At 46.9% G+C, this 27,289-nt stretch overlaps 1 protein-coding gene across 3 annotated transcripts; it reads left to right on the top strand.

Annotated features, from left to right (window-relative positions):
• On the top strand, positions 1-25,510 carry SLC20A1 (solute carrier family 20 member 1). Of its 3 annotated transcripts, none has more exons than XM_042842365.2 (11): positions 1-139; positions 4,734-5,348; positions 5,484-5,624; positions 6,378-6,463; positions 9,975-10,071; positions 12,320-12,439; positions 15,526-15,780; positions 16,022-16,583; positions 16,871-17,056; positions 18,074-18,158; positions 24,909-25,510. In XM_042842365.2, exons 2-11 carry the CDS (start codon positions 4,988-4,990, stop codon positions 25,068-25,070), a joined length of 2,055 nt encoding a protein of 684 aa, XP_042698299.2. In that variant the 5' UTR covers positions 1-139; positions 4,734-4,987; the 3' UTR covers positions 25,071-25,510. The 3 variants fall into 3 exon arrangements, with proteins under 3 accessions (XP_042698299.2, XP_005304470.2, XP_023964303.2); XM_005304413.4 differs by lacking the exon at positions 1-139 and adding an exon at positions 475-614; XM_024108535.3 differs by lacking the exons at positions 1-139; positions 4,734-5,348 and adding an exon at positions 487-614.
• Positions 25,511-27,289: the final 1,779 nt, after the last annotated feature.

Below are 27,289 nucleotides of genomic sequence, written 5' to 3'. Positions count from 1 at the left end.
AGCTGATGATGTTTACTGGGAATGCAAGTCATGATCCCCCTAAAACCAGAACAAACAAGCGCAGGGACCATATAGGAGCCCAGGGTTGGCCTCAGTCCCTCCTAGCAGGGTGGGAGAACAAGCATCCCATGCGGAACAGGTAAAGGAAATAAACCGAGGGGTCTTTCCCAGCTCCCGGGGGGAGGGGTGGGAGGGAGGAAACCCAGGAGCTGGGTGCCCTGGTGGGGCTGGGAGCAGACCCTGCATTGGGGCAGGCTCAGCCTGCTGGTGGGAGTCAGCGTTAGTACCAACCCCCGTTCCCGATCGGCCGGCCAGGGCCCCTTGTTAGGGTCCAGAGTGAACAGCCCGTGACCGATTGGAGCGGGAGCCGCGCCCATCCCAGCAAGGGGCGTGGCCATGATCCGGGGGTGGCGAATGGCCGCGCGGCAGCGAGAAAGGGGGCCGTGTTCTCCCTGCGTCACGCGCCGGATGCGTGCTCGGCCGGGGGGGGCGGGGCTGGGGGGGTCACGTGGGCCGGCTCAGGCTATAAAGTACGGCCCGGCGCCGGCGGCAAGCTGCGTGCGCTGAGAGCTGGTCGGGACAGTGGAGCCGGCTAGAACCAGATCGGCACCGCGGTGAGCGCCGCGCTCGGGCTGGGAGAATGGCGGAGCGCTGCCCGCCGGCAGGAGCCGGGGCTGGGGCGCGGCTCGCGGCATAGGGCGGGGGGAGGACAGGGCTCTGCGCGCGCCGCGCCCCCTCCCCCCACGTGCGTCCGGCTGCCCGCGCGGCCCTGGACCCGCCTGAGGCGAGGCGCGCGCGGGAGCAGCCGTTTCCTGGTGCGCGGGAAGGAAAGGCCGGCGCGCGGGGTCGCGCGGGACGGGTGGCCCCAAGCGGGGGATCTGGGGAGCGGGTGGTGCGGGGCGCAAGGGGCTGTGCGGCGTCTGGAGTGACGCCCCATGTGTAAGGGACCTGGTGGGTGTTAGGGGGGCAGCAGGGGCCCCAGCTCCTCCAGGGCGTGGGGTGCCAGGTGGGTGGGGGCACAGCCTGTCTGGGGGCGAGCGGTGGTGAGGCTGGGCACTGGAGAGGTGGTGTAAGGTGCTCTGGGCACAGCCCCTCTCGCCTGGGCTAGCTGGCAGCATGGTGGCACTGACTCCTGTCCCAGTGGAGGGTGACAGCAGGGCATGCTCGGTTTGTCATTTGCAGGATGCCCACCTGTGTGCTGGCACAGAGTGCCTCGTGTCACGGCCTGGCTGAGCTCAGGGTTCAGAGGAACGTGTGGCTGCCCTTTCAGAGCCCCTTGGGAGGGGAGAGCTCTCAAAGCAAAGTTTGAATTGACAGGGAGGTGATGGAAGTGCCATGTGGCTAAGGTGGGGCAGGCTAGCTAGGCAGGGCTCTTCTGCCCCCCGGGGGCTAATTCACCTGCCCTGACTGTAGTGCAAAATGGCGGGTGAACATTGAGTTTGCTAGGATTTTATTTTGAGGTAGCTGAGATAAGGCTCGGGTAGTTCTTAATTATCTGTAGCTAGTTTGAGGCCCCATGTACCTCCCACCTGGGGCTTACCTTGATATAGTCAATTGACATAAAAACAAGTGACTTGTTCCCTTGAGATTTTGACACTAAGGCCAGGTCTGCACTAGGAAACTGGATTGATATAGTTCCACACCCCTGAGTAAAACTGTTAGGTCAGTTTAACTCCCTGTGTAGACCATGCTGGTCAATGGGTTCTCCTGTCAACCTACCGAATGCCTCTGAGAGTTAGGGTTCTCTCTACAGCATAGGTAACCTGCATGTCAGTGTAGGTAGTGTCTTCACTGAAGTGCTGCTGCAGCATTTTAAGTGTAGACAAACCCAAAGATGGCTAACTTGATGTGTAAACACTCCATATTTTGCTGTGAAGACTTGGCCTTAATGGGTGCCTAAAACAGTGAGGGGCTGAGTATCCACAGAGCCTGTAGATTTTCAGGCGCATGGTGGCTATTTGGCGCCTCAAGTGATAATTTTTTTATATGGAGATATACCTATCTCATAGAACTGGAAGGGGGACCCTAAAAGGTCATTGAGTCCAGCCCCCTGCCTTCACTAGCAGGACCAAGTACTGATTTTGTCCCAATCCTTAAGTGACCCCTCTCAAGGATTGAACTCACAACCGTGGGTTTAGCAGGCCACTACTCAAACCACTGAGCTATCCCTCCCCCCACTTAAGGCTCACTTAGATGCCCCAATGTGGACTTCGTAATTTCCTCAGGGGGCAGATGGTGGGCACAGTCCCTCTTGAGGTTGTATCTTGTAATCTGAGTGCCAGCTGGGTCCCACACTTGCTCACTTGAGGTACTGCAGCCACACAGAAAACCCAATTTTCTGCCTCCATGCAGCAGATGCTGTTTCCCCAGAGTGTGCTTTGTAGGCTTGCCTTTTCAGGCAGATTGTTCTGCCTTTCCTCTCTCCAGTCTAGTAGGGGGATGATCCTTGGCAGTGTTTCAGGGAATTTCAGTTTAAGTGGGCCTGTTGCTCAGATGAAAGGTGTTGCTGCTTCCATTCCAACTCATGGTCAAGCTATCTGCAGCCCTTTCTCCTACTTTGCAGCAAAGGTGGTAATGGTGTGTGAGGAGGTCTGGGGCTGGTGCAGTGCAAGACCTGATGTTAAATTGGCTGGATATTAATCTCCTACCTCTTCTCAGTGTTGTGGTGAAGCCTGGCTGCAACACAGATAGGGTAGAGGGGGAAATAACTGAGATGTAAGACCTTCAGACATATCTGTGATGGACTCCTTCCTTCCCAAATGCTCTTGGGGAAAGGAAAGAATCTTAATGAACAGTCTTTCCTGCTCTGATTCTTGAAGGGTGGGGAGAGGGCTTGCTCCCTCTTCTGATGGCCCTTTTCGGGGACAGCCAGAGCCAGTGCTGTCACCGTAGGGACAGGCAGCAAACAAACCAAGAGAGTGAGTAATTTCTGCAGCAGCAATAGCCAGGCTAAGCACAAAAGACTGCAGCTTAGGACACAAGGTACTATGGGGAATTCAGCTGACCTGCCAACATGCCTTACTCAAGTCATTGTTCAGGTACAGGATTTGCAGACTGACTGGGGCTTTTTCTTATTTTGGTGCTTGTCCACACTAAGTTGAGGTGCTGTTAGCTATCAGATTTTAACATGTTAAAATCCTGGTATAGATGGGATAAGTTGCAGGTTTAACATGTTAGCTGGCCAGGGTGAGCCATGGTGTTAATTGTCTTGCAGTGGGGCTTCAAAGGGAAGCCACTTCCACTCTCCTGCTCCACTGCAGCTTGCATCTGCGACCTAACAGCCCACTTAGTCCAGGAATCTTTGCTGGAAGGCAGAGATAGCGATCTTGGGGTTTTGTTACACCCAACATTATAGTATCTGAACACCTGCCATTTAATAGCAGTGGCAATAGTGAAGTCCCTTAAGGGCTTCATGGAGTCTGGCACTTCTCTCTTTTTGAGGCCAAAACTCTGCTTGGGTAGAGGTTATTTTTTTGGCAGGGTTTTAAGGATTGAAAGGGCTCTGTGCTGAGTCTCATGTTGGAAAGAGCTGAAATTGGTAGACCCAGTGCCTGAGGTGCCTACCTTCCAGCAGATAGTTTTCCTCCTGGCCTTACTTTTGTGGTTTTTTTTGGTTGCACTTCTCCCACCTTCTTGTATATGTGGCCCCATAAAGTTGCGGGACCACCTCCTCCTCCTCCTAGTGGTGGCCAAAGTGGCAATCTTGAACACCAGAGAGGAGATGTTGGCTGAGTGGGTTCTCTGACTGGAGCCTGTTTCCAGTCCTCTCTCCACTCACATATCCAGGCAGAGTTCCTCTGAGCAGTGACTGCTGGCTCCCTTGACACCTTTGAGGATCAGTGGGGTGTTGTCCAAGGTTCTCTGCTCGGTGTCCCCCTCAGGTTCCCTACTTTTGACCCTCACCCTGACCTTGTTGTTTTTTTCTGTTGTCCCACATAATCCTGGGCCCTGTGGATCCTCCCCATAGGCTGGGGAAGAGTCCTTTAGTTCCTTCCTGGAACCCAACAAGAGCAGATAATGTTTGTAGCCTGTTCAGGAAATACTTGGCCTGGAGTGTGCCTTTCAGGCTAGTAGGGATGGTGGCTAAGTTTGTCTTAATAGAGATTTAAGGTAGGGTTCTGTGGTACTGCCTGCTTGCTTTTAGGTCCCTGCTCCACACGGCAGCATGGCGAGCGTGTTGGAATCGGCCCCATTCTTCTAGTCCAGAGCTTGTATCTCTCTTCCCAAGGAAAAATAATTGATCTGGTACTTGCTGTGGGCCTCATGCCCTCTTATTTTACCATGTTCAGCAACTAGACTCCACTGAAGTGCTCTCTAAAATCACTGGCTCAAATCCTCTTCTCTCTAGGCTGGAGAGCAGCTCCATTCCAAATCCTGATGGCATTGTCAATGTAATGGTGCTCTTTTAAGCATGCCTGCAGGGGGAGCTAGCATTCAGCTTGGATTGTGGGAGGGTAGAAATCACAAGGGATCTTGTGTCCCCATCTGCATTGTGGAACATAGGCAGAAGGCCAGGAATACAGCACTAATGGAGCAGCAGATAGTCACTTATGTTTCCTAATGGGTTTCCTAATGGGTACCCAGTGTGGCCTCTAGCTGATAAACAGGGATGTAAGCTTAAAAAATGGCCTTGCTCTAACTATTTGGGGGAAGTCTCACTATGCTATAGCCTTGTGCTCACTTAGCCAGCATCCATGGACCATGAGGACTCAGTTCTCCCTCTCTCATTTCAGGATGAAGAACTTGTGTTCTCTATTTTCTGCACCATGGAATTTTATTCAGCTCGTTTAATTCTCCAGAGCCACAGGAACTTTAGAAAAGAGATTCCCATACACACCGTATAGCAGTAACTCTCTGGTTCTGAACATATCTTCGTTTAGTTTATTTAATTTGTAACATTATTTATTATAATATTGTCATACCTCATATTTTGTTTATGTATCAAAGTTGCAAATTCCTGTTAATTTGAAACCACTAAATTAATAACATGGAATTCACAATTGAATCAACAACGGCTCTGATGGATCTGCTAACCAGTACGATAGGAAGTAAGGCATCTGGTCCCATGGTAGCTTTCCTCTGGATGCTGATATTGGGCTTCATCATTGCCTTTGTGTTGGCATTTTCTGTGGGTGCCAATGATGTGGCAAACTCGTTCGGAACTGCAGTGGGGTCGGGTGTGGTGACTCTGCGGCAAGCATGTATCCTGGCATCTATCTTTGAAACGGTGGGCTCTGTTCTGCTGGGTGCTAAAGTGAGTGAGACCATCCGGAAGGGATTGATTGACGTGGAGATGTACAACTCTACACAAGAGCTACTCATGGCCGGCTCAATCAGCGCTATGTTTGGTGAGTAACGTTCTAGCTGCAGCAGCAAAGTGATTAAGTACACATGGATTAGTTATCTCGTTGGAGTGTCTGTCCCCAAATCTGCCATATATTGTAATGGTGACTAGTCACTGAGACACAACTTTGTTGTTTTAGGGTCAGCTGTGTGGCAGCTAGCAGCTTCATTCTTGAGGCTTCCCATTTCTGGTACCCATTGTATTGTTGGAGCAACAATTGGCTTTTCGCTGGTGGCCAAAGGACAGAAAGGCGTCCAGTGGTCAGAGCTGCTTAAAATTGGTAAGTAAAGTACAACCCACTAGCTTTTTCAGATGGTGAGGTGTGGCATTAATAAAACCTATCATAGAACATTAGGGTTGGAAGAGACCTCAGGAGGTCCTCTCGTCCAATCCCCTGCTCAAAGCAGGACCAACCCCAACTAAATCATCCCAGCCAGGGCTTTGTCAAGCCGGGCCTTAAAAACCTCTAAGGAAGGAGATTCCATCACCTCCCTAGATAACCCATTCCAGTGCTTCACCACCCTCCTAGTGAAATAGTGTTTCCTAATATCCAACCTAGACCTCCCCCACTGCAACTTGAGACCATTGCTGCTTGTTCTGTCTGTCAGGGGTCTGCAACCTTTCAGAAGGTAGTGTGCTGAGTCTTCATTTATTCATGCTAATTTAAGGTTTCGCATGCCAGTAATACAGTTTAACATTTTTAGAAGGTCTCTTTCTAGAAGTCTATAATATATAACTAAACTAGTGTTGTATGTAAAGTAAATAAGGTTTTTAAAATGTTTTAAGAAGCTTCATTTAAAATTAAATTAAAATGCAGAGCTCCCCTGACCAGTGGCCAGGACCTGGGCAGTGTGAGTGCCACTGGAAATCAGCTTGTGTGCTGCCTTCGGCACACATGCCATAGGTTGCCTACCCCTGGTCTATGGCCTTGTCCCCAACATTGGATTAGTAAGAAAAATATAACTGGGTTTTACTGCCTAGAGCCACCTTCTGGTAGCCAGGATATTAATCGCCTCTTTATCTTCTGTCCTAGTGTTGTCCTGGTTCATCTCTCCCCTGCTTTCTGGCATCATGTCTGCTATCCTGTTCTTCCTTGTCCGTATGTTCATTCTTCGTAAGGTAAGGGTGCCAGATCTCCACAATGTGCATCTGCTGTGTGAAAACTGTTCTGCAACTGAAATTGTATGAGCAGATAATAGGAATAACCATTCCCGGTCAGGACAGTCTTAAATGCTTATTACTGAGAACTTTGTGATCTTTAATGTTTTGATCCATGCATCTCCCAGAGTAGCACCCTAGCTGCTGGGCTGCCCTTCATAATTACTGGGTACCTACTTGCCACAGGCTGATATGAACTTTTTTGTGGGGAAGGGAGCATAGAGATCCAGTGCAATGTTCTGAGAAGCCCTGTCCCCAGCAGTGGGCATGGAGGAGGTTGCTGGGATAATAACCTGGCAAGTGTCTCCAGGCCGTCTTTGAATGCTCAGTCTTTCATATCTGTCTCTGGCTAGTGGTTATCTCAACACTCTGGAGGTTTGAAGACAGGAGGAGCTTTCTCTTCTTGCCCTCCTATCCAAAGCTGCTAGTTCAGGGGTTAATGTTCCACACCTATCTCATGTTCAACCAGATGGAGAACAGAAGCAGGCATAGCTTCCCCAGCAGCAGCATGAAACTGATAAGACGCTGGCTACTTGTGCTGCTGTCCAATGCCTTGTGGGCTGCAAATCGAACCGACTAGTGTCATCTTGGCTTTGTGTTGCAGCTTGTTACCTAGTAGCAGTAGAGTTCATTCTGGCTGCAGACTGGAAAGCATCACTGCAACTAGAAGGGCTAGAAACTTCTCTTTAATAAAACCTAAAGTCTGTAGACACTGGCTTATGCATCAGACTTCCAAGGGCAGGCTAGCTGAGTAGACCAAATAGATTTTGAAATACCTTATTCTCAGACCCATTTTGTGTTAATACCATTCTGCCTGCCTCTTGTTTATACTAAAGTCTCTCTCTCTCTCCCCAGCTTGTACTATGCAGTGTTGTAGCTGTTAGGATTGTAAAGAGAGCTCTTTAGCCTTTCAAAGGCAGGAAGGAATCTTGCACCTTGATTGCCACTTGGCACTCAATGGAACAGTTTGTGGAAGTGCCAATTAGAGCTAGTTGGAACTTGAATGACCTGCCTTAGCATTAAAATGCCTGGGAGAGCTCTGCCCTTGTGATGGAAACTCTGCTTCTATGCATGACTGAACTGGCAGCTTGCCTACACAGGGAAACTTAGGGCCTGTCTACACTGGCACTTTACAGCGCTGAAACTTTCTTGCTCAGGGGTGTGAAAAAACACACCCCTGAGCGCTGCAAGTTGCAGGGCTGTAAAGTGCCAGTGTAGACTGTGCACCAGCGCTGGGAGCTATTCTCCTTGTTGGAGGTAGGGTTTAAGAGCACTGGGAGAGTTCTTTCCCAGCACTGTTCTGTGACTACACAAGACATGTTAAAGCACGTGGCAGCGCTTTAACGTCACCAGTGAAGACGTGCCCTTAGTAGCAGAACTGTACTGATATAGATATCTGCAATAGCTCCCCATGTACTTGAATGTGTCGACATAGGCAGTTGTATTGGAATAACTACAGCAATATAGTCTTGCTAATTTCTTGATGTAGGCATGCCCTCATGGATCTTGGGCTCATGTCTTAAATTAAACCTGCAGACCAGAGGTTCCCAAAACAACGGTCTTGAAATTCCACCAACCTAAAACCAGTTGCTTGAACTTCAGGATGGGCTTTGTCTGGGAGGTTTGACTGTATTGGGCTGAACTCTACTCAACCAGACAAATGCTTTCTGTTGTGAGATTCCTTGGTTTGGAACTCTTTACAAATACTGTTCTAGTAAGTGGAACAGAAGTAGCAGTTGGAAATGGGAGCATGAAATGAAACTTGTTTGAATGATTTAACACAAGCCACTCTCTATACTCCTGCTGTTCAGTATGCTGAGTAGATCAGTAATCTGAACATGAATTAACACTGAGCATGCTGGTAGTGTACAAACTAGATTGCTGGTCAAACAGACGCTGTAATTATATAGTCTAGCATCCAGGTTTCAACTTGTGTGTAAACGGCTTACAAATATAAAACATAAAATTAGCTCTGGAGTTACCAAGTATATTTTGAGGATGCTATTGAGTAGCTTAAAATGAACTTCAGATCTCAGATCTAACTCCTGTGGATTCTGCTTCAAAAAATGCAGTAGTTCATTTAGCACAGCTGGCAGATTAATATTGTATAACTGGCCTTTCAAAGTTGTACTCACTACTTAACACTTATTCAGATGGTTTTGTAATAGGACAAAGCAAACATGCGTTTTAATACATTAAATTTCACTGAACATTGAGCATCAGAACACTTGGATTTGGCTCCTGGTCAGCAGTCTCAAACAATGCCACTGCCTGGATGAGGTGTTGCTTTCAGTACATAGGCATGCATTTGTGAGTAATTTCTCTGAATCAGTCAAATTACTTTAACAACAATTGGCCTGACTCACCTGGGGAAATGGCGGAAAAAGCCCTTTTGACAAATGAATTTTTTTTTTCCAAAAGAAAATTCCTTTAGTGGATTGAAGCAAAGACTTTTAGAAAGTGCTGTTGAAAACTGACAGTTTTAGAGAGCATCTGTTCTGATGGATAGGCTATTGAATACCTGAGAGCAAAATCCAGAGCCTTACAGAATACAGAGAGCAAACAATGTCTTGGGGTGTAGCTACTTCGATGTCTAAGGCCTTGGCTACACTTGGAACTTCTCAGCGCTGCCACAGCAGTGCTGTGAAGCGCAAGTGTAGTCGCGCCGCCAGTGCTGCGAGAGCTCTCTCGCAGTGCTGTATGTGCTCCACCTCTCTGAGGGGAATGGCTTGCAGCGCTGTGAGCGTGCAGCGCTGCAGGCTCTGATTACACTGGCGCTTTACAGCTCTGTACTCCCTGCGCTCGGGGGGGGGGAGGTGCATTTTCACACCCCTGAGCGCAGCAAGTTGCAGCGCTGTACAGCACCAGTGTAGCCAAGGCCTAAAACTTAAAAGTAAAATGCTCTTAAGTAAAGAGTTCTCAAGCATCAGATTCCATCCACTCTTTGTGGGATGGGCTGTTCAAAAGGCAACATTGCTGTTTCAGGGAATGTGCATTTCTGCTTTGAAACAACAATGGTATCAGGAGAGGCTCATTTCTGTCTTCAATGTGGAAAGTGCTCTGTTCACAAGTAAGGAGAGAGACTAATTGGCAACCCTAAAACCCCACTGGATCTTGTGATGCACAGGTTCTAAGGGTTCTTTGGGCCCAATTCTCTCCTTGCTGACTCCTATGCAATCCTACTGTGAACAGAGCTTTCACAGCTCTAATATATAAGCCTCTAATTGGCATTTAGCAAACAATTCTGTTTGAACAAGAGACTCCATCTTCCTCTTCTGGAGCTGCCTCTGCTGGGCTAGTAGGAGGGAAGTAGTAAACTTTTAAGTCTAAGTGCACAAAACAGAACTTTGTAAGAAGTTACTATTTTTCTACACTCTTCCATGTAGAAGTGTACTTTAAATGTCTGCTTTGCTGTTGGGTTCAGAGTTTGGGATCTGGATTTGTATAGCATCAAAACTAATCTGTTTTACAGGCAGATCCAGTTCCCAATGGGTTGCGAGCTTTGCCAATCTTCTATGCCTGTACAATTGGGATCAACCTCTTTTCTATCATGTACAGTGGTGCACCTTGTAAGTACATGTCAGAATACTTCAGTGCTACTTTTATAATTCTTTACAAAAACCTCCATTAAATGCATGATTTACCCCTTTTGCTTTACAGGGCTGAAATCTCCTAGAAGGCTGCTGGCCTGTGCTGGCTACAGAAGGCTGCAGGCTAGCGTGCGCTGAGTTCTAACCTAGATAGTTACCCAACCAAAGAGGCCTGCTCAAACTCTAAATCACTACAGAGCTTTCTCCTTAGTCTTCACAGGAACAGCAGATAACATGACTTCCCCTTTCCTCTCTCCTACTTATGCTAGAGCTCAGGAACCCAGCTGCTGAAGAGTCTCCTTAAGCTTTTCCTATTCTCCAGTAAGGCTAGTCAGCACTGGAGTCTTGTATTGGATTTGCTCAGTTTGGCCTTTCCAGCATGAGAGCTTGCTTGCTTTTCATCCCAAAGAATATATTAACTGCCCCGACACTTCCTGACCAAGAAGAACTGGCATGTCCTAGCTGGCACAAGTACTCCGAAGAGGAATTCATGCTTCGGAGTTGAAATCTTTTGGGAGCTCCAGATCAAAATGTTTAACTTTCTGTTGTGGTGGGGGGGGGGAGAAACACAACTGATGAATGGAACAGGCAGCTGCCATCATAATCCAATGTAGTTTGGCACAGAAGGGCCTGGAGACTTGCAGAGTTAAAAGGCAAGCTGTAGAAAATATCAGTCACAGCTAACTTAACAATCAGTTTCAAAACTCTGTATACTGGGCTACCTTAATCAGGGCCTGCTACCCTGGACTGTGATGGCAGCTTCAGCTGGGGCTTTCTGCTGTGATGTATTATAAAACAGGTCATCAATGATCCAGAGCTAAGTAGAGGCTGACAGTGGCAGGTATTCAGTGTCATATTAGACACTTTAGATCTATTTCAGTATTTAGTAGTGAATAGCCTGGTATGTAGCTATGAAGTAATGACTCCAGCTTTCCCTTCATACATTGGTCCCTTCAAATGCACTTTGGTCCTGAAATTCTAACAGATGTTGCAGCACTAATGGAGTTCAGCCAAAGTGGTGTTTATGCCTGTGAATGACATTGTCTTGTGAAGTAGGAATCTTAACCAGTTAAAGCATAGACAGCATTGCATCATGTGATCCAGTTTATAAGTTTGCACATTACTAGCCAGATTCATGTTAAATTTACATTCTGTAGACAAGGCTTGGTTAAACTTTGTTCCACTTTAGCTGGGGTTTTTGCCAGACTCTGTATTTGTTGTAAGCTGCTATTAGTGTTGCATGTTAACTAAGACATATGAAATAGATGTGTGACATTGTGCACTTGACCTCTGCAGTTCCTTTATCTGCCTTCTATGTACTAGGAGTGTTTATAGTTCTTGGCTGCAGCAGAAAATGCAGAAGCATTTTGATGGCCATTTAGCAAACACTTGATACCTTAGCTTAAGGTTATAGTAAACTATAAGTGAGTAAGCTTCTATGGAAAAAAATCCAGCCACTCATTTGTAAATGCTTGTGTAACTAGGTCAGTTAACACCTTAAAGCCTCTCCTGTTTCAAGAGATGCCGATTTGGTTCTAATTTAAAAATAAGTGCTCTGGAGTGAGATGCAGAAGCCATCATTGTTGCACCATGTGGCTGGAAAAGTCCTATCCCATCACAAACCTAAAATGCCACATCACTATAAATCTGTTGGCGATCTTTCGTGGGTACAATTCTTCTCTCCTGGGCTATTAGCAGACTGGCATGCCAGGGGGAATAGCGCTGTCTGCTGCAGCAGCAGACTTGCTGCAATGTCAAAGCAAAAAAGCAAGTCAGGACATAAGCCTGTGTGTGTGTGTGTGTGTACTATATTGACAACTAAACTGAGGGAAGGATGGTAGAGCATGTCTAGTCAGTTGCTGCTGGGTCACCAGCATGTACAATGCTCTCGGTAATCCAGTTTTCCCTGGGGAGGGGAGAGGTCAGGAGAGTCTCCAAACATGTGAAAGAGATTAGCTGGGGAGAGAATGTAACCTGTTGAGGGCTCCTGTGTGGGTTAAGTTCTAATTTTTGCAGGGTTAGTATTGGATTTTCTATTACATATTCACATCTCATATTAGCAGAAAATCTGAATAGAGCAAAGCTGGTGCAGGGAACTGCAGACTCCTGGGAGGCAGCAGTGAATATCATGTGCCAAGCATCCCTTGAGCCAGTTGTGAAGAGGGTAGCCATACATTGAAGGGGCTCTTGCCCTGGGGTTTTCAAGATTCATTGTTTTATTTCCTAGTGCTGGGCTTTGACAAACTTCCTATCTGGGGTATCCTTCTAACTTCGGCGGGGAGTGCTGTTGTCTGTGCTCTCATCGTCTGGTTCTTTGTGTGTCCAAGAATGAAGAAGAAAATAGAACGTAAGTAATACTTTAGAATGACATAAAATCACATGTTCTGCTTAATGAGTTACTTAAATACCCTGTTTTGGCTCTTCTTGCTTGTGGGTGGGGGGGTGTCTTACAAATCTCCCCTTTATGTCTATTTTATTAAAGGATCCTAAAGGGGGGTTAGCACTCAGATCTCACTCAGATTCCTCTGAAAATCTCGAGAGTCACTTAAGTACTGTATTTGTAATCAAGCTTTTGCTGGTTACTGTAAAACTAAACTTGCTTATAACAAGGGGTGGCTTCTAAGAGGGCCCCTTAAGCATGCTTCTAGCTGAGTAGCCATCCACTGGTAAGAAAGTACTGTTGGCAGGCTGCAGCTAACTTCGTGCCTACTTATCTGTTTCAGATCAAGCTGCATGGAGTAGGCTTTAGGCACACAGCACAGAACAATTACCTGGAGTGGATATACTCCTAAACAGCACTATTTCATCATTAATCTTAAAGGGTGCCCAGGGTAGAGAATGCAGGATCAGTGTGCCGAATTGTGGCATATAACCTTTAATACCATATGTACCTAATGAGCAATCTGACCTTGCTGATGCAGATTAGTTTTAAGTAGGTGATCTCATAAAATCCCTGCCCTGTAGCAAAGAATACCTGTTGAAAGGCACTCAGATAGCATTCGCCAGCTTTACCTTAATGTTCTGAGGGGCTCCTCTATAAATTACACTTGAGACTTGGGAGAGGCATCCTAAACAATAAGAGAATAGCTATTCACAAGTACCCTTGTCAGGTTTGCATAAGTGGTGAGAGACTAATAGCTTGTTAAATACTTTCTGGTTGCCTTTGAAATTTGTCTGTCTAGAGACAGCTCATCCTTCCAGCTGTTAAAGGAGTTTATACTCTTGCCAGGAATTCAATTTTTTTCCCCCTCACTAATGTAACTTAGCAAATCTGTTTGCAGCTGTTGGGGTTTCAGCATAGCCTATTCCTAAGCAGAACCCTGGTGACACACATACTGGAGTAGTCTGAGCAGCCCCACACAGCACTGCAGCAGAACTAAGGAAATAGAGGTTTCCTGCTATTAGTATCTGACCTGATCAGCCAGACTTAAAAAGTTCTGACCAAGTGCTTGCAGTGAGCTAATGAGTTCTGAAATCAATGGTCTCTGCTTTAATATAGTACAGATTGGGAAGCTTTTAACTGACTCCTAGTGTTCTTGCTCTGAAGATTTCAAGCATTTGTTAGCTTTGCCCTCCCTCCTGTAAGGTAGTTTTTCCATTTTATGGCCTGGGGAAACAGGCAGATGTTAAAGCCAATTTTCAGACCTGGCTATACGGTTCGGCTCTTTAAATAACAGGCCATGCTTTCTCAGAGAAGAGCTGAGAACCCACAGCTCCTTTGGGAGTCATTGGAGACCTATGTTCAGAGCCTCTGGAAAATGCTACTTGTATTTAGGTGCTTGCTTAGGCAGCCAAAAGTGAATTTAGGCCAAGGTCGTGCAGTCAGAGGCAGGATCACTCCAGAGTCCCAGTTCTGCCCTAACTAGTAGACTGTTTCTGTTCATGTTTGAAAGCTAAAGTCCCACCATCAAGGCTCTAGATTAGAGCTGAGTGAATAATACACCTTTTTGATTTGGGGGCCAAACAGAACCTCATTTTCAATTTGAAACTAGCCAGTTTTTCTCCCAGGAATGGGAACCAAAACTTTTTATGGGGTTGTTTGGCCCAGACAAATTCTGATTTTGGTTATTTAGGTGGCTTTCACTTTTTTGGATTTTTGTAGCTAAATTTCAAAACACATCACCATTTTGAAAGTCAAAACATACAACATGAAACACTGTTTTGCAATGGCCAGAATGAACCATTTCGGCATTAGAGTGAGTGGATGAGGTAATCTTTTTTTATTGCAGTGTTTCTCAACCTTTTTGATACCAGGGACCGGCTTGCTGCCTTCCTAAACAGTCAGGGAGATCTCAGGAACGGGCATTGGTCCACAGATGGGTTGTTGAGAAACACTATTTTATTAGGCCAACTTCTGTTGGTGGGAGGGGGAAAAAAGGAAGTTGGTCCAATAAAAGTACCTCACCCACCTTGTCTCTAATATACTAAACCAACACAGCTATAACACTATTACTTCCCCATTACTTTTTTAGCAGACTTATTGTTTGCTGAAATTTTTTTGCCTGCCTCTACTCTAGATGTTTAAAGTTGTGTGATAGCTTTAAAGCCGAGCTTGGTGCATTTTTCCAAAACACTCCTTGCAGTGGAAACCCTAGTGGTGGTGTCATGGCTCATCACCATGTGGAAAAGGTACCTTCCTGCCCAGTGCAGTCTCTGTTGTCACATGCTTTAACCCAGTGAAAGGCACAGATGAGTCACCTGTATACGCCTATGGCTCATGCATCACAAAGTGCAAATTGCAGCACTTCACTGATGATACCCTGGTGAGAGATTTGCTGCTTACACTGCTCCCAAGAAGTGGCTCTGTCATCTGTAGTTAAAATCTTAACTTGTAATCAAAATAAGCTTTCTTGCACCATTGTAGTGTGGTGCAAGTCTTGGCCACATCATGGGCCAGCTCTCAACCATGTAACTTCTCTGGGCTGCTGCTTGTGCAATACTAGGAATGTATCTTTAGCTTTTCCTAACACTAAAGTGGAAGCAAAGTATTGGCACCATCTGTCCAGTCAGTTCCTGGTGGCCCACCACTATTCTCATTGTGGAGTGAAGAACCAGTGCTCTGGGAGTAACAAACACAGAGCCCTGCCATGCCATTAGTCACTCTGCCAGTTATAACCACACCTATACTGGGTGCCAAGAGCGGGGTTGAAATAGTAAGAGAGCACAGTTCAGACTAGTGAGTTGTGTCTGAAGATCTGGCTGTCCCATGCACAGCACATGTGTAACACATCTAAGCATGTGAGTAGTTGGTTACTAACTTGAGCTGTAAACTGAAATTCAGCATGCATAAATCTGGGTTCTGACAGGTGCCAGCATTGCTCAGGTCTCAGTGGATGCAGAGTAGGCTGGAATCAGGTGCTAATGGCTGAAAGGGCTTTAAATGGCGGCAGCCTTTGGGAAAGGGGACTATTAAGTCATTGCTTCTTTCCACAGGAGAGGTCAAGTCAAGTCCTTCTGGGAGCCCCTTGATGGAGAAAAAAACCAGTCAGAAAGAAGACACAGATGAGTATAAAGTGCCACTAGACAACGGCGTGGGTGACAAGAGCTCTGTCACTGATGTGTCTGCTGTGCACCACAGGGCAGCCGTGGAGGAGAGAACAGTCTCCTTCAATCTGGGAGATGTGGAGGAAGCCCCAGAGCGGGAGAGGCTCCCCAGTGTTGACCTGAAGGAAACCAACATTGATAGTGGTGAGTTGGGGTTAGCACCTGCCTTGACTCAAGGCCTTATGGCTGGAGGTTGAGATGGCCCTGGCAAGTCCAGATGAAGTGGGAGTCCCTTAAGCATGCCATGTGGAGGCATATTCCACCAGCAAATAGATCAGGGCAGAGTGGCACAAGCATGAGGTCTGTAGTGTTTTTAGTTTGGCTCCTGTTTGAGGCATGTTACCCACTCCTGGGCATGTGGGTTAAACTCCAGTTCCATTTGCAGGAGCTGTGCGGTTACCCAGTGGCAACCTTGTTCAGTTCAACCAAGCTGTCAGCAATCAGATCAATTCCAGTGGCCACTACCAGTACCACACTGTGCACAAGGATTCAGGCCTGTACAAAGAGCTGCTGCACAAGCTTCACCTGGCCAAAGTGGGCGATTGCATGGGGGACTCTGGTGACAAGCCCCTGAGACGCAACAACAGCTACACATCGTACACTATGGCCATCTGTGGCATGCCACTGGATTCATTCCGTGCCAAAGAGGGTGAGCCCAAGGGGGAGGAGATGGAGAAACTGACCTGGCCTGGAGCAGACACTAAGAAGAGGATTCGTATGGACAGCTACACTAGCTACTGCAATGCTGTGGCAGATACCCACCCAGCTGCAGATGTGGATATGGATGTAGGCAAGGTGGAGATGGGCAGTGGTGACAGGAAGTGCAGCACTGGTTCTCTGGAGGAGTGGCATGACCAGGATAGACCAGAAGTGTCCCTGCTCTTCCAGTTCCTGCAGATTCTCACCGCCTGCTTTGGTTCCTTTGCTCATGGCGGCAACGATGTCAGGTCAGTAAACTTAATCTATGTGACAGGTTTTAGCTGGTTACTCTCAGTGCAAATGTTAATGTAGTATGTTCACTGCTTCTCTGGAGCATGTATGCCTAGCATGCTGGTGTGAAAGCTGCTTATTGTGAGGGCTCTTCTGGCAAATACTTGCTCCCCAATAAGCTGGTCATCCAGAAAATGTAGCAAGTTGGGGTTTATAGCAAGATTGGAGTTGTTCACTTCTCAAGTCAGCAGCATGGAAAGATTCCTTAATTGTCTCTGACTGGAATGCATCTGTTTCCTTCCAGCAATGCCATTGGCCCCCTGGTGGCTCTGTACCTCGTCTATCAGACAGGTGATGTGGCTGCCAAAGTGGCAACTCCCATCTGGCTGCTGCTGTATGGAGGTGCTGGAATCTGCATTGGCCTGTGGGTCTGGGGGAGAAGAGTCATTCAGACCATGGGGAAGGATCTGACTCCCATCACACCATCTAGGTAAGATGCTTCATGGGGGGACACAGAAGGATGTTTATGGTATTTTCAGTATACTGTGTCCTCTGTACTAACCATTGTGTACATAACACATTATTACTCAAAGGCTGAGTGAGCATGTAATTATACAATGTAGAGTCTGCAGCCTACTGAAATTGGAAGGTTCATTAATTCTTTCCAGTTTGTTTGCTCACATTCCAAACTTCCTAGTGCTCTGAGGTACAATAGCTTTGATAGTCATGACATGTGGTGGGTTATCTTCAGGAAGACCACTCCACAAATGTCACCTCTAATTGCCATTTCCATTGGTATGGTTCTAATATGTGCATTTGAACAGATGGCTTTGGGATCAGGTGCTTGTACTAAACACACATGCCCTCCTCTCGGTCAAAAGACAAAAGAGCTGAACCTTCCACTGTGCCTTATAGTTCCACCCTCTGGAGCTTCAGGGGTGGATTGCAAAGATCATCCACTGAATTCCCTGCCACCATCTCCAGGTGGCTGTCCTAAAGGGGACTGATCTCTGATATCCAGGTCCAAGATCATATCAGGGCATTACAGATCAAAGCAAATGCCTTGAGGAATTGAATGCAAATAACTACTGAGCTCAGTGAGTGGCAGTGTGAAATCTGCTTAGTCTCCATTGTGTAAAGGGGAGTGCCCTAGAGTTATGGATATTTGACTTTTATCTAAACTTCCTGCAGAGATGCATGTATCACTAGAAATGGAAGGAAAAATGAAGCTCTGATTAAAGATCTCTAACCTTGCTTCTGGCCTCCAGCTAGGAGCTATCAAGAGGCCCCAGGTGCACTCTCCATACAAAGCAGAAGTGTGTACAAAATCTAATGCCTTAACAATTAAACTGGTTAATGAGGGAGACCTGGAACCCTGCATAGAACAGGAGCCATAAGCCAAAGTTCTGTATGCCATGCGCATGGACTGTCTGGTGTGCAGGAATCCCTTGCTGACATTGTGTGGCTCATACCAACCTCTGATATTACTATCTTTGTGTATACACAGTGGCTTCAGCATTGAACTGGCATCTGCTCTGACTGTGGTGATTGCATCAAATGTTGGTCTTCCTATCAGTACAACGCACTGCAAAGTAAGTGAAATGCTTGCCTGTATGTTAAATGGCTCCTGTGGTGACCTGCCTATTAGTTCTGCAGGAAGTGTCACTACTGTCTCAGGAAATGGAGTTAGTGGTGTAGGACCAGATGTGATGGTCTGGTCTATTGTATGAGAATCCAGTAGTCTCCAAGTACTGGTTCTTGCCTTTTTCCTCCTCAATCTCAGATCTGGTTCGTATTGACTTCTAGTAGAATAGCTTCCAAAATACTCCAAGCATTGGTCTTGAGTTTGACAGGTCTACAATTTGCATGCAGATATGTCCATTTGTGGATAATGAACATAGAGTAAACATAGGAAGTGGTGGAGGGAGAAGCTGAAAAGAAATGGGCATTGAGGAAAAGTACTGAACCACTTCTTTCTCCACTGAGGACTGGTCACCTCCTCCCCATGCTGTGCTGCCCAGTGCAGTAGTCTGGGAGCTGACCTTCCTCATGAAGACAGAGGCAAAAAAAGCATTGAATACATTAGCTTTTTCCACATCCTCTGTCACTAGATTTCCTCCCTCATTCAGTAAGTGGCCCACACTTTCCTTGACTTGCTTCTTCTTGCTAACATACCTGAAGAAACCCTTCTTGTTACTCTTCACATCTCTTGCTAGCTGCAACTCCAAGTGTGATTTTTGGCCTTCCTGATTTCACTCCTGCATACCTGAGCAATATTTTTATACTCCTCCCTGGTCATTTGTCTTCCACTTCTTCTTGTAATGCTGCTTTTTTGTGTTTAAGATCAGCAAGGATTTCACTGTTAAGCCAAGCTGGTCGCCTGCCATATTTACTATTCTTTCTACACATCGGGATAGTTTGTTCCTGCAACTTCTAAGGATTCTTTAAAATACAGCCAGCTCTCCTGGACTCCTTCCCCCTCATGTTGTTCTTCCAGGGGATCCTGCCCCTCAGTTCCCTGTGTTGTACTTAAAGTACTGCACAGGATCTTTTCAGGGGGAATAAGACAAAACGCCACATTTATTAGTGATACATGTATTCATTAACACTGTATTATATGCATATAATATATTACACTTACACTCACACACACTCACACACACTCACACACACTCACACACACTCACACACACTCACACACACTCACACACACTCACACACACTCACACACACTCACACACACTCACACACACTCACACACACTCACACACTCCATCTTGTTGTTACCAATTGCTCCCCTTAACTTCACTGGCCAGGTGAGTTAGATGGGGGAGGGGGTGGAGCCGGGCTTCTGCTGATCCGGATCGATGCTCCCATGTTGACAAGACGAGACCCGGGGTCCTCTGCAAAACACCTCACTTTTATAGCAGCTTTCCTCTTATGCAAATCTATACCAGATTCAAACTTTGTGTCTGTGTCCATTGGTCCTTTGTGCTTTCTTTTGAGTGTTGTTCCAATGCTGCAAAGAGGGTGTTTCCAAAAGAAGGTGCTTGCTTCTAACAACCCCCCCCCCCCCCCCCCCCCAGGCCATCAGTATGTCTGCTTGTCTTTAATGAGCCCACTTGACACGTTTTATTGTTCTTGGGTCTGGCTCCCAGCCCCTCTCCAACAGTTGAGGCTGTCTGGAGGTGCTGCCTTTCATGCCTTGCTCATCCACACCTCATTCATTCAACAGGGCAATTGATTAAGAGTGGGGGGGGAGGAACGCTCTTGTTCTACTGCTAGCAAAAAGAAATGTTTCTTCCATCTTATTCTATCCTTAGGGGCTATAATATTATACCAAGGGCAATGCAAAGTTTCTAAATGAGGCTTTGATACAAAGTCCCAGGATACAGAGATCACACGTGGGTAGACCCACCACAAGGTTATATGAAGAGGCACAATGTAAAGTTATATGAAAATTATCAGATTTATCTACACCTGAGGGAGTCAGTCTGCTTTTCTGAAGTCCAGGGTCTGTATTCTGCTGCTCTCCTTTCTTCCTATGTCAGGATCCTGAACTCTACCATCTCATGGTCACTGCCTCCCAGGTTCCCATCCACTTTTGCTTCCACTACTAATTCTTCCTGGTTCTTGAGCAGCAGGTCAAGAAGAGCTCTGCCCCTAGTTAGTTCCTCCAGCACTTGCACCAGGAAATTGTCCCCTACACTTTCCAAAAACTTCCTGGATTGTCTGTGCACTGCTGTATTGCTCTCCCAGCAGATATCAGGATGATTGAAGTCTCCCATGAGAACCAGGGCCTGCAATCTAGTAACTTGTTAGTTTCCTGAAAGCCTCATCCCCCTGGTCTGGTGGTCTATAGCAGACTCCCATCATGACATCACCTTTGTTGCGCTCACTTCTAAACTTAATCCAGAGACTTTCCGGTTTTTCTGCAGTTTCATACTGGAACTCTGAGCAGCCATACTGCTCTCATACATACAACACAACTCCCCCACCTCTTCTGCCCTGCCTGTCCTTCCTGAACAGTTTATATCCATCCATGACAGTGCTCCAGTCATGTGAGTTATCCCACCAAGTCTGTTATTCCAATCACATCATAGTTCCTTGACTGCCAGGACTTCCAGTTCTCCCTGCTTGTTTCCCAGGGTTCTTGCATTTGTGTATAGGAACTTAAGATAACTCGCTGATCATCCTGCTTTCTCAGTATGAGGCAGGAGTCATCCCCTCTTGCACTCTCCTGCTCGTGCTTTCTCCTGGTATCCCATTTCCCCACTTACATCAGGGGTTTGGTATCCTTCCCTGGTGAACCTAGTTTAAAGCCCTTCTCACTAGGTTAGCCAGCCTGCTTGGCCCTCTCTTCGTTAGGTGAAGGGCACTCTGCCTAGCACTCCTCCTTCTTGGAACACCATCCCATGGTCAAAGAATCCAAAGCCTTCTGTCTGACACCACCTGCATAGCCATTTGACTTCCACAATTCAACAATCTCTACCCAGGCCTTTCCCTTCCACAGGGAGGATGGACAAGAACACAACTTGCTCCTCAAACTCCTTTATCCTTCTTCCAAGAGCCACATGATCTGCTCAAGGTCATTCCTGGCAGTATCCTTGGTGCCCATGTGGAGAGGCAGGAAGGGGTAATGATTCAAGGTCTTGATGAGTCTTGGCAGTCTCTCCGTCACATCGTGAATCCTAGCTCCTGGCAAGCAGCAGACCTCTGTTTTCCTGGTCGGGGTGGCAGATGACTGTCCCCCTGAGGAGGGAGTCCCTGACCACCACCACCTGCTGCCTTCTCTTGAGAGCAGTGGTCATGGAAACCCCATCCCTAGGACAGGTTTCAGAGTAGCAGCCATGTTAGTCTGTATCCGCAAAAAGAACAGGAGTACTTGTGGCACCTTAGTCTCTAACAAATTTATTAGAGCATAAGCTTTCATGGGCTACAGCCCACTTCTTTGGATCCCTAGGACAGTGCATCTCATGCCTTCCAATTGGAGGAGTCTCCTTCTGCTCCCTTCCCTCAGATGTATCATCTAGTCCACTCCCCTCATTAGTACCTGTGGAGAGAACATGAAAATGGTTGCTCACCTGTATCTGCATTGCTGGTACATGGACTCTCCTCCTCCTCCTTCTGGAGGTCACATGCTGCCAAATGTCTTCACCGTCCTTCTGTTCCCACTGCAGCCTGCTCTCTTTCTTCAGAATGTTGTATCCATAGAAGCATATCCTGACGGCTGTCTAGGAAATCTTAATTTTCTCTTATGCAACACAGGGTCGATACTTGTTTCTCCAGACCTCAAACTTTCTCTTCCAATATGGAAACCAGCTTGCACTTTGTACAAAGTCACTTCTGTCCTGTGGAAGAAAGACAAACATGGCACATCCTGTGCAGGTAACAGCTGAATGCTCACCATCCATATTACCTTCATTCAAAGAGCTTCCTCAGCTGTTGCAGTAACTACTCAGAAGCCTGCAAGATGAAAGCCTCAGTGCGCTCTCCCCGGGTGAACTCCCTCTATTAGCCTCTGCTGTTAGCTGCTCAGCAGGTTCACTGCTGACTGCCTTTTTAGAACAGTCAGGCCCACCTGGAACCAAAGCACTCCCAATTCACTTTTCAAACAATCAAGCACATGGTCAAACTGACAAACTGTTCCTGCAACAGACACTCAGATACTCACCAACACAGCCACCCAATGCCAGAGGAGGTATGCTAAGTGCTGGAGGCAGAGTTGGTGGATGTGATTGCAGAGCAATTGGCCATTATCTTTGAAAACTCATGGTGATCTGGGGAGGTCCCGGATGACTGGAAAAAGGCTAATGTAGTGCCCATCTTAAAAAAAGGGAGGAGGAGGATCCAGGGAACTACAGGCCAGTCAGCCTAACCTCAGTCCCTGGAAAAATCATGGAGCAGGTCCTCAAGGAATCAATTCTGAAGCACTGGGAGAGGAAAGTGATCAGGAACAGTCAGCATGGATTCATCAAGGACAAGTCATGCCTGACTAACCTAATTGCCTTCTATAATGGTCTCCACAAATGAGAGGAAAGCAATAGATGTGTTTGACTTTAGCAAAGCTTTTGATACAGTCTTCCTTAATTTGCTGGCAAGAATACTGTGGAAGTATGGGATGGATGAATGGACTAAGGTGGATAGAAAGCTGGCTAGATCATTGGGCTCAACAGGTAGTGATCAATGGCTCCATGTCTAGTTGGCAGCCAGTATCAAGCAGAGTGCCCTAAGGGTTGGTCCTGGGGCCAGTTTTGTTCAATATCTTTAATGATGTGGAGGATGGCGTGGACTGCACCCTCAGCAAGTTTGCAGATCTCACTAAACTGGGAGGAGTGGTAGATATGCTGGAGAGTAGGAATAGGGTCCAAAGGGACCTAGACAAATTAGAGGATTGGTCCAAAAGAAATCTGAGGTTCAACAAGAACAAGTGCAGAGTCCTGCACTTAAGATGAAAGCAGTGCATGGAATTCTACAGACTAGGGACCGAATGGCTAGGCAGCAGTTCTGCAGAAAAGGACCTAGGGGTTACAGTGGATGAGAAGCTGGATATGAGTCAGTGTGCCCTTGTTGCCAAGAAGGTGAACAGCATTTTGGGATGTATAAGTAGGAGCATTGCCAGCAGATCGAGGGGAATGATCATGTCCCTCAATTTGGCATTGGTGAGGCCTCATCTAGAGTACTGTGTCCAGTTTTGGGCCCCACACTAAAAGGATGTGGAAAAATTGGAAAGTCCAGCAGAGGGCAACAAAAATGATTAGGGGGCTGGAGCACGACTTATGACGAGAGCCTGAGGGAACTGGGATTGTTTAGTCTGCAGAAAGAAGAATATGGGGGGATTTGATAGCTGCTTTCAACTACCTGAAAGGGGGTTCCAAAGAGGATGGATCTAGACTGTTCTCAGTGGTAGCAGATGACAGAACAAGGAGTAATGGTTTCAAGTTGCAGTGGGGGAGGTTTAGGTTGGATATTAGGAAAACATTTTCACTAGGAGGGTGGTGAAGCACTGGAATGGGTTACCTAGGGAGGAGGTGGAATCTCCTTCCTTAGGGGTTTTTAAGGTCAGGCTTGACAAAGCCCTGTCTGGGATGATTTAGTTGGGGGTTGGTCCTGCTTTGAGCAAGGGATTGGACTAGATGACCTCCTGAAGTTCCTTCCAACCCTGATATTCTATGATTCTATATATTTGGGCACTACTGTGGTAGAACAAAAAACAGTTGTCAAACAGACCCATTACAAAGCTGCCAAGCTCCCTGGGCCGCTCAGGTCATGGCAAACTTTATTCCTATAAGCCTTGCACTTGTGCATCAGATGCCTGTAATCTCATTGTGAAACTCTCTGCTGGTCCATTGCTGCCTGGCCCCATGCTGTGCTGGCTGTGCACCGCAGTTCCAACAGGGAGATTGCTGTCCATAATGTGGCCAAGTGCCTTGTGCACACTTCAGCATGACTCAGGTTTTCTCTGGGCAGGTCTCATTGGATTCAGGCTTGTCTTGTATCTGAACCTAGTCAGTGCTGCTCCCTTCTTAGTAAGGCCATATTGGAAACAGAGTTTGCCTGTGGAGGGGCAACATGTTGGGGATGCTGACAGATTGGAGAGGATACCTAAAGAGCTACAAGAATGACCTGAAGAGTAGAAAACCTGCCTTAGATTGAGTTTTTAGTTTCACTCTATCTTATTTAGAGAAGGTTGAGGTGAGCTTTGAGAGCTGGGGGCATGCTTCTAGGAGATAAAGGCAGAATAAAGATCAGTATCTGGAAGCTGAAGGTAGTACATTGGTTTTCAAACTTGGGGGTGCCCCCCAGGCACCATGAAATTATTGGGTGTGCAAAGACCTGACTGGTTATGGATTTTTTTTAAGATTATCAAGTAGGTACTAATCTTATTCCCTGGGATCCTATCTAACCCTAGTGTGCCTTGGTGCAGGGTGGGTGGGAGGAGGCTGGGCCTCCATTATGCAAGGGAACTGCACAACCTTTGGAGGAGAACTCACTCCCCTGTGGCTTCACTGGGAATCAACATGGCAGCTGTGCTGCACAGGTGTCCTGGCCCCATTGCAGAGACATCACACCTGGTTCATGTGCAGGTAGGGGGTGGAGCTGCCATGCATGAGTTCCCACTCTAGGCAGCTGGGATTTGGGTGGGGTGCACAAGCTGCCTCCCTGTATGTGCTATTCAGTCTATAAAAATTGCAATATCTTGCTAAGATACTCTAGCTGACCAGAAGCTGTTGGGTTTGATGCTGGAAGCACTAGGTGGTGATCTCTGGCCTGCTATGCAGGAGGTGAGACCCTAGTGGTCTCCTAGTCTTTAAATCAGTCCCTTGGTGTATCTTCCATAGGTGGGCTCCGTGGTCTCAGTGGGCTGGCTCCGTTCCAGGAAGGCTGTGGACTGGCGTCTCTTCCGTAACATCTTCCTGGCATGGTTTGTCACTGTCCCGATTTCTGGCCTCATCAGTGCAGCTATCATGGCACTGTTCAAGTATGCCATCCTAGGAGTGTGAGACCAGCTTGGGTGAAATCCATATCATCTCGCTGCTCCGAGCAACTGGAACAGTGCTAGGGTGACTCGCCTGGGGAGGAGATGGGAATATTGCATTTATGCTGTAACTGCTTTCATGCTAAATGACTCGTCTCTAAATTAGCTGCAAAATAACCAGCACCCCTGACCTCACTAAGGTCGGTTTCCTGTTTGGCCTGTGAATTACTGTACATATTTCTATATTCTTTTGTATCAAGCTTATCTTCCATTATGTATGTTTGTCACTGAGGTCCTTTTTTTAAAATTTGTTTTTCTTTGGCGCTAAATCTTGGCGCAGTGAATTCTGGTGTGACCAGCTTAGAGGGGTGACTGTTCCACTGACATGTTTGCTCTAGGTTAACAGTAATGGGCACTATACCCAGACCACACTTATTTTTTTTTAAATAAAACTTTTAAACTAAACATACTTATTAGCTGACTCCTTGTGGAGCAATACTTATTACACACCATTTCCTGACTGTCCTGTTGCCTCTGCAGCTCACATGGTACCTGTGGGACATGTTGCCACCTCCCCTAAGAGCTGTGAAAGATGCTGGGGGTGGTTCTTGCTAGGAAGCAGGTTGTAGTATGTCTAGTTTTGCTTCCATTTCAGTACTTACAGGTGCAAACAAGAGAAACCTGCAGTACCATGATGCTCTGGTCTTGTGTTGTCTTCTCATTTTGTGCAAATACACCTGAGCTGTGTGTGGGGGGGATTTTGTTTTGAATCTAGGATGGGCTAAACTCTTAACAGAGTTGATTTAAATGTTGAGATAATTGACTACTCCCTCCCTCTACTAGCCAAGAACCTAGCTCTCTAGTGACCCTGACACTACAGGACTCTGCACCCATTGCTACCTCTAACTGAATAAAAGCTTAATTTTTAAAACAAATCTTTTGGATTTTCCATCCAGTAACGTGTTAACATTCCAATTTCACAAGTGGTGTGATCATCCCATGATCTCAGCATGACTAGCTACAGCTGAAGGAACATGACCCCCTTCCAAAGCTACAGCAGCTGGCAGGATTTGAGTGTGTTACCTGGCTAACCCAGACCCTCCCTGATCCAATAAGCCAGGAGCAAGAGCATGTACAAAGAAATTACAAGCAGCAGGAAAGGTGAACTAAAGTTGGGATAAGGGGAGGATCCTGTGTGGTCTAAATGCTCCTCTGTTTGCCTGAGGAAAGCAGTAGGTGCGTAACTGTAGAGTCATTAGAAGCTGCCCTTTGATACTGCTAGAACAGCTCCATTGCTGTGACCAACCTCATTTTCTCAGCTGATGTACTGTTCAAGAGGCTTCTCAAGGCACACATGGTTGGCTTAAATTAACCCCTGATTTTTGGCACACCCTCTAATCCAGTGCTCAGTCTGCTTGTCAATTGGGGATTAAAACCCAGCCTGAATGTTCATGTTATTGCAGTGCACTTAGGTCAGGGCAATCCTAGCTGGTGCTGTCACTGTAACAGCTAGGCCCATACCAAATACAGACGCTTCCCGACTTATGCAAGCATTCTGTTCCGGAACATCTTGTGGAACTCAAATTTTGCGTAAGTCAGAAATGTATCTCCAACCATTACATGCACAAAAAACCCCCCACCCCTCCTATTTCTAGCTTACAGAACTTTTTCTGTAAGCTTGGATGTGCATACCTTGGCTTTATGTAACTCAGGGAGTATCTGTACACTAGAGCTAGAGTGGGACCATTCCTCCCTCCAGCAGAAAGTATAGCCACCGACCTGCTTTGGAGCCAGACTGAACCATATTGTTTGAAGAGTCCCATTTTGCTACTGCCATAGTGGCAGAAGGCAGCATAGCATTCAGATAGTGGGGCCCTTTGTCCTGCAGCTTCCTGTCTTAAAGCATACAGGAGGTGCCATGGTAGACTGAGAAGGGGTTTGGAAGGAGTTAATACCTGGCACTTTCCCGCAGTACCTCCCAAAGGAGATTAGTGTCCTCTCCATTTTACAGATTCAGAAACTGAGATCCACATCGGAGCTGGAGTGAACTAGTCCCACTTGGCACCCCCATCTACTAGTTGGCACAGCCTCAGCCTGTTGCTGTGAAACGAGCCCAGTGGTCCAGCCTAGCAGAAGGAACGGAGGAGTAATTCAAAGATGCCCCACACAGGGAGACAGTGCTCTAGAGATGGGCATGGGCCTTCTGTTCTCAAATTTCCCTCCTGTTTCACTGGAGTATGAAAG

This window comes from Chrysemys picta, chromosome 2 (assembly GCF_011386835.1).
Source record: "Chrysemys picta bellii isolate R12L10 chromosome 2, ASM1138683v2, whole genome shotgun sequence".
NCBI lineage: Eukaryota > Metazoa > Chordata > Testudines > Emydidae > Chrysemys > Chrysemys picta.
The sequence above is the reverse complement of the archived record's forward strand: the minus strand, read 5'-3'. Positions and strand labels throughout refer to the sequence as shown.

Coding starts and splice junctions, on each gene's coding strand:
- SLC20A1 (XM_042842365.2), top strand. CDS start 4,988: ATGGAATTCACAATTGAATCAACAACGGCTCTGATGGATCTGCTAACC. Junction 6,464..9,974: donor GTATGTTCATTCTTCGTAAG/GTAAGGGTGCCA, acceptor TCTGTTTTACAG/GCAGATCCAGTTCCCAATGG. Junction 12,440..15,525: donor AATGAAGAAGAAAATAGAAC/GTAAGTAATACT, acceptor TTCTTTCCACAG/GAGAGGTCAAGTCAAGTCCT.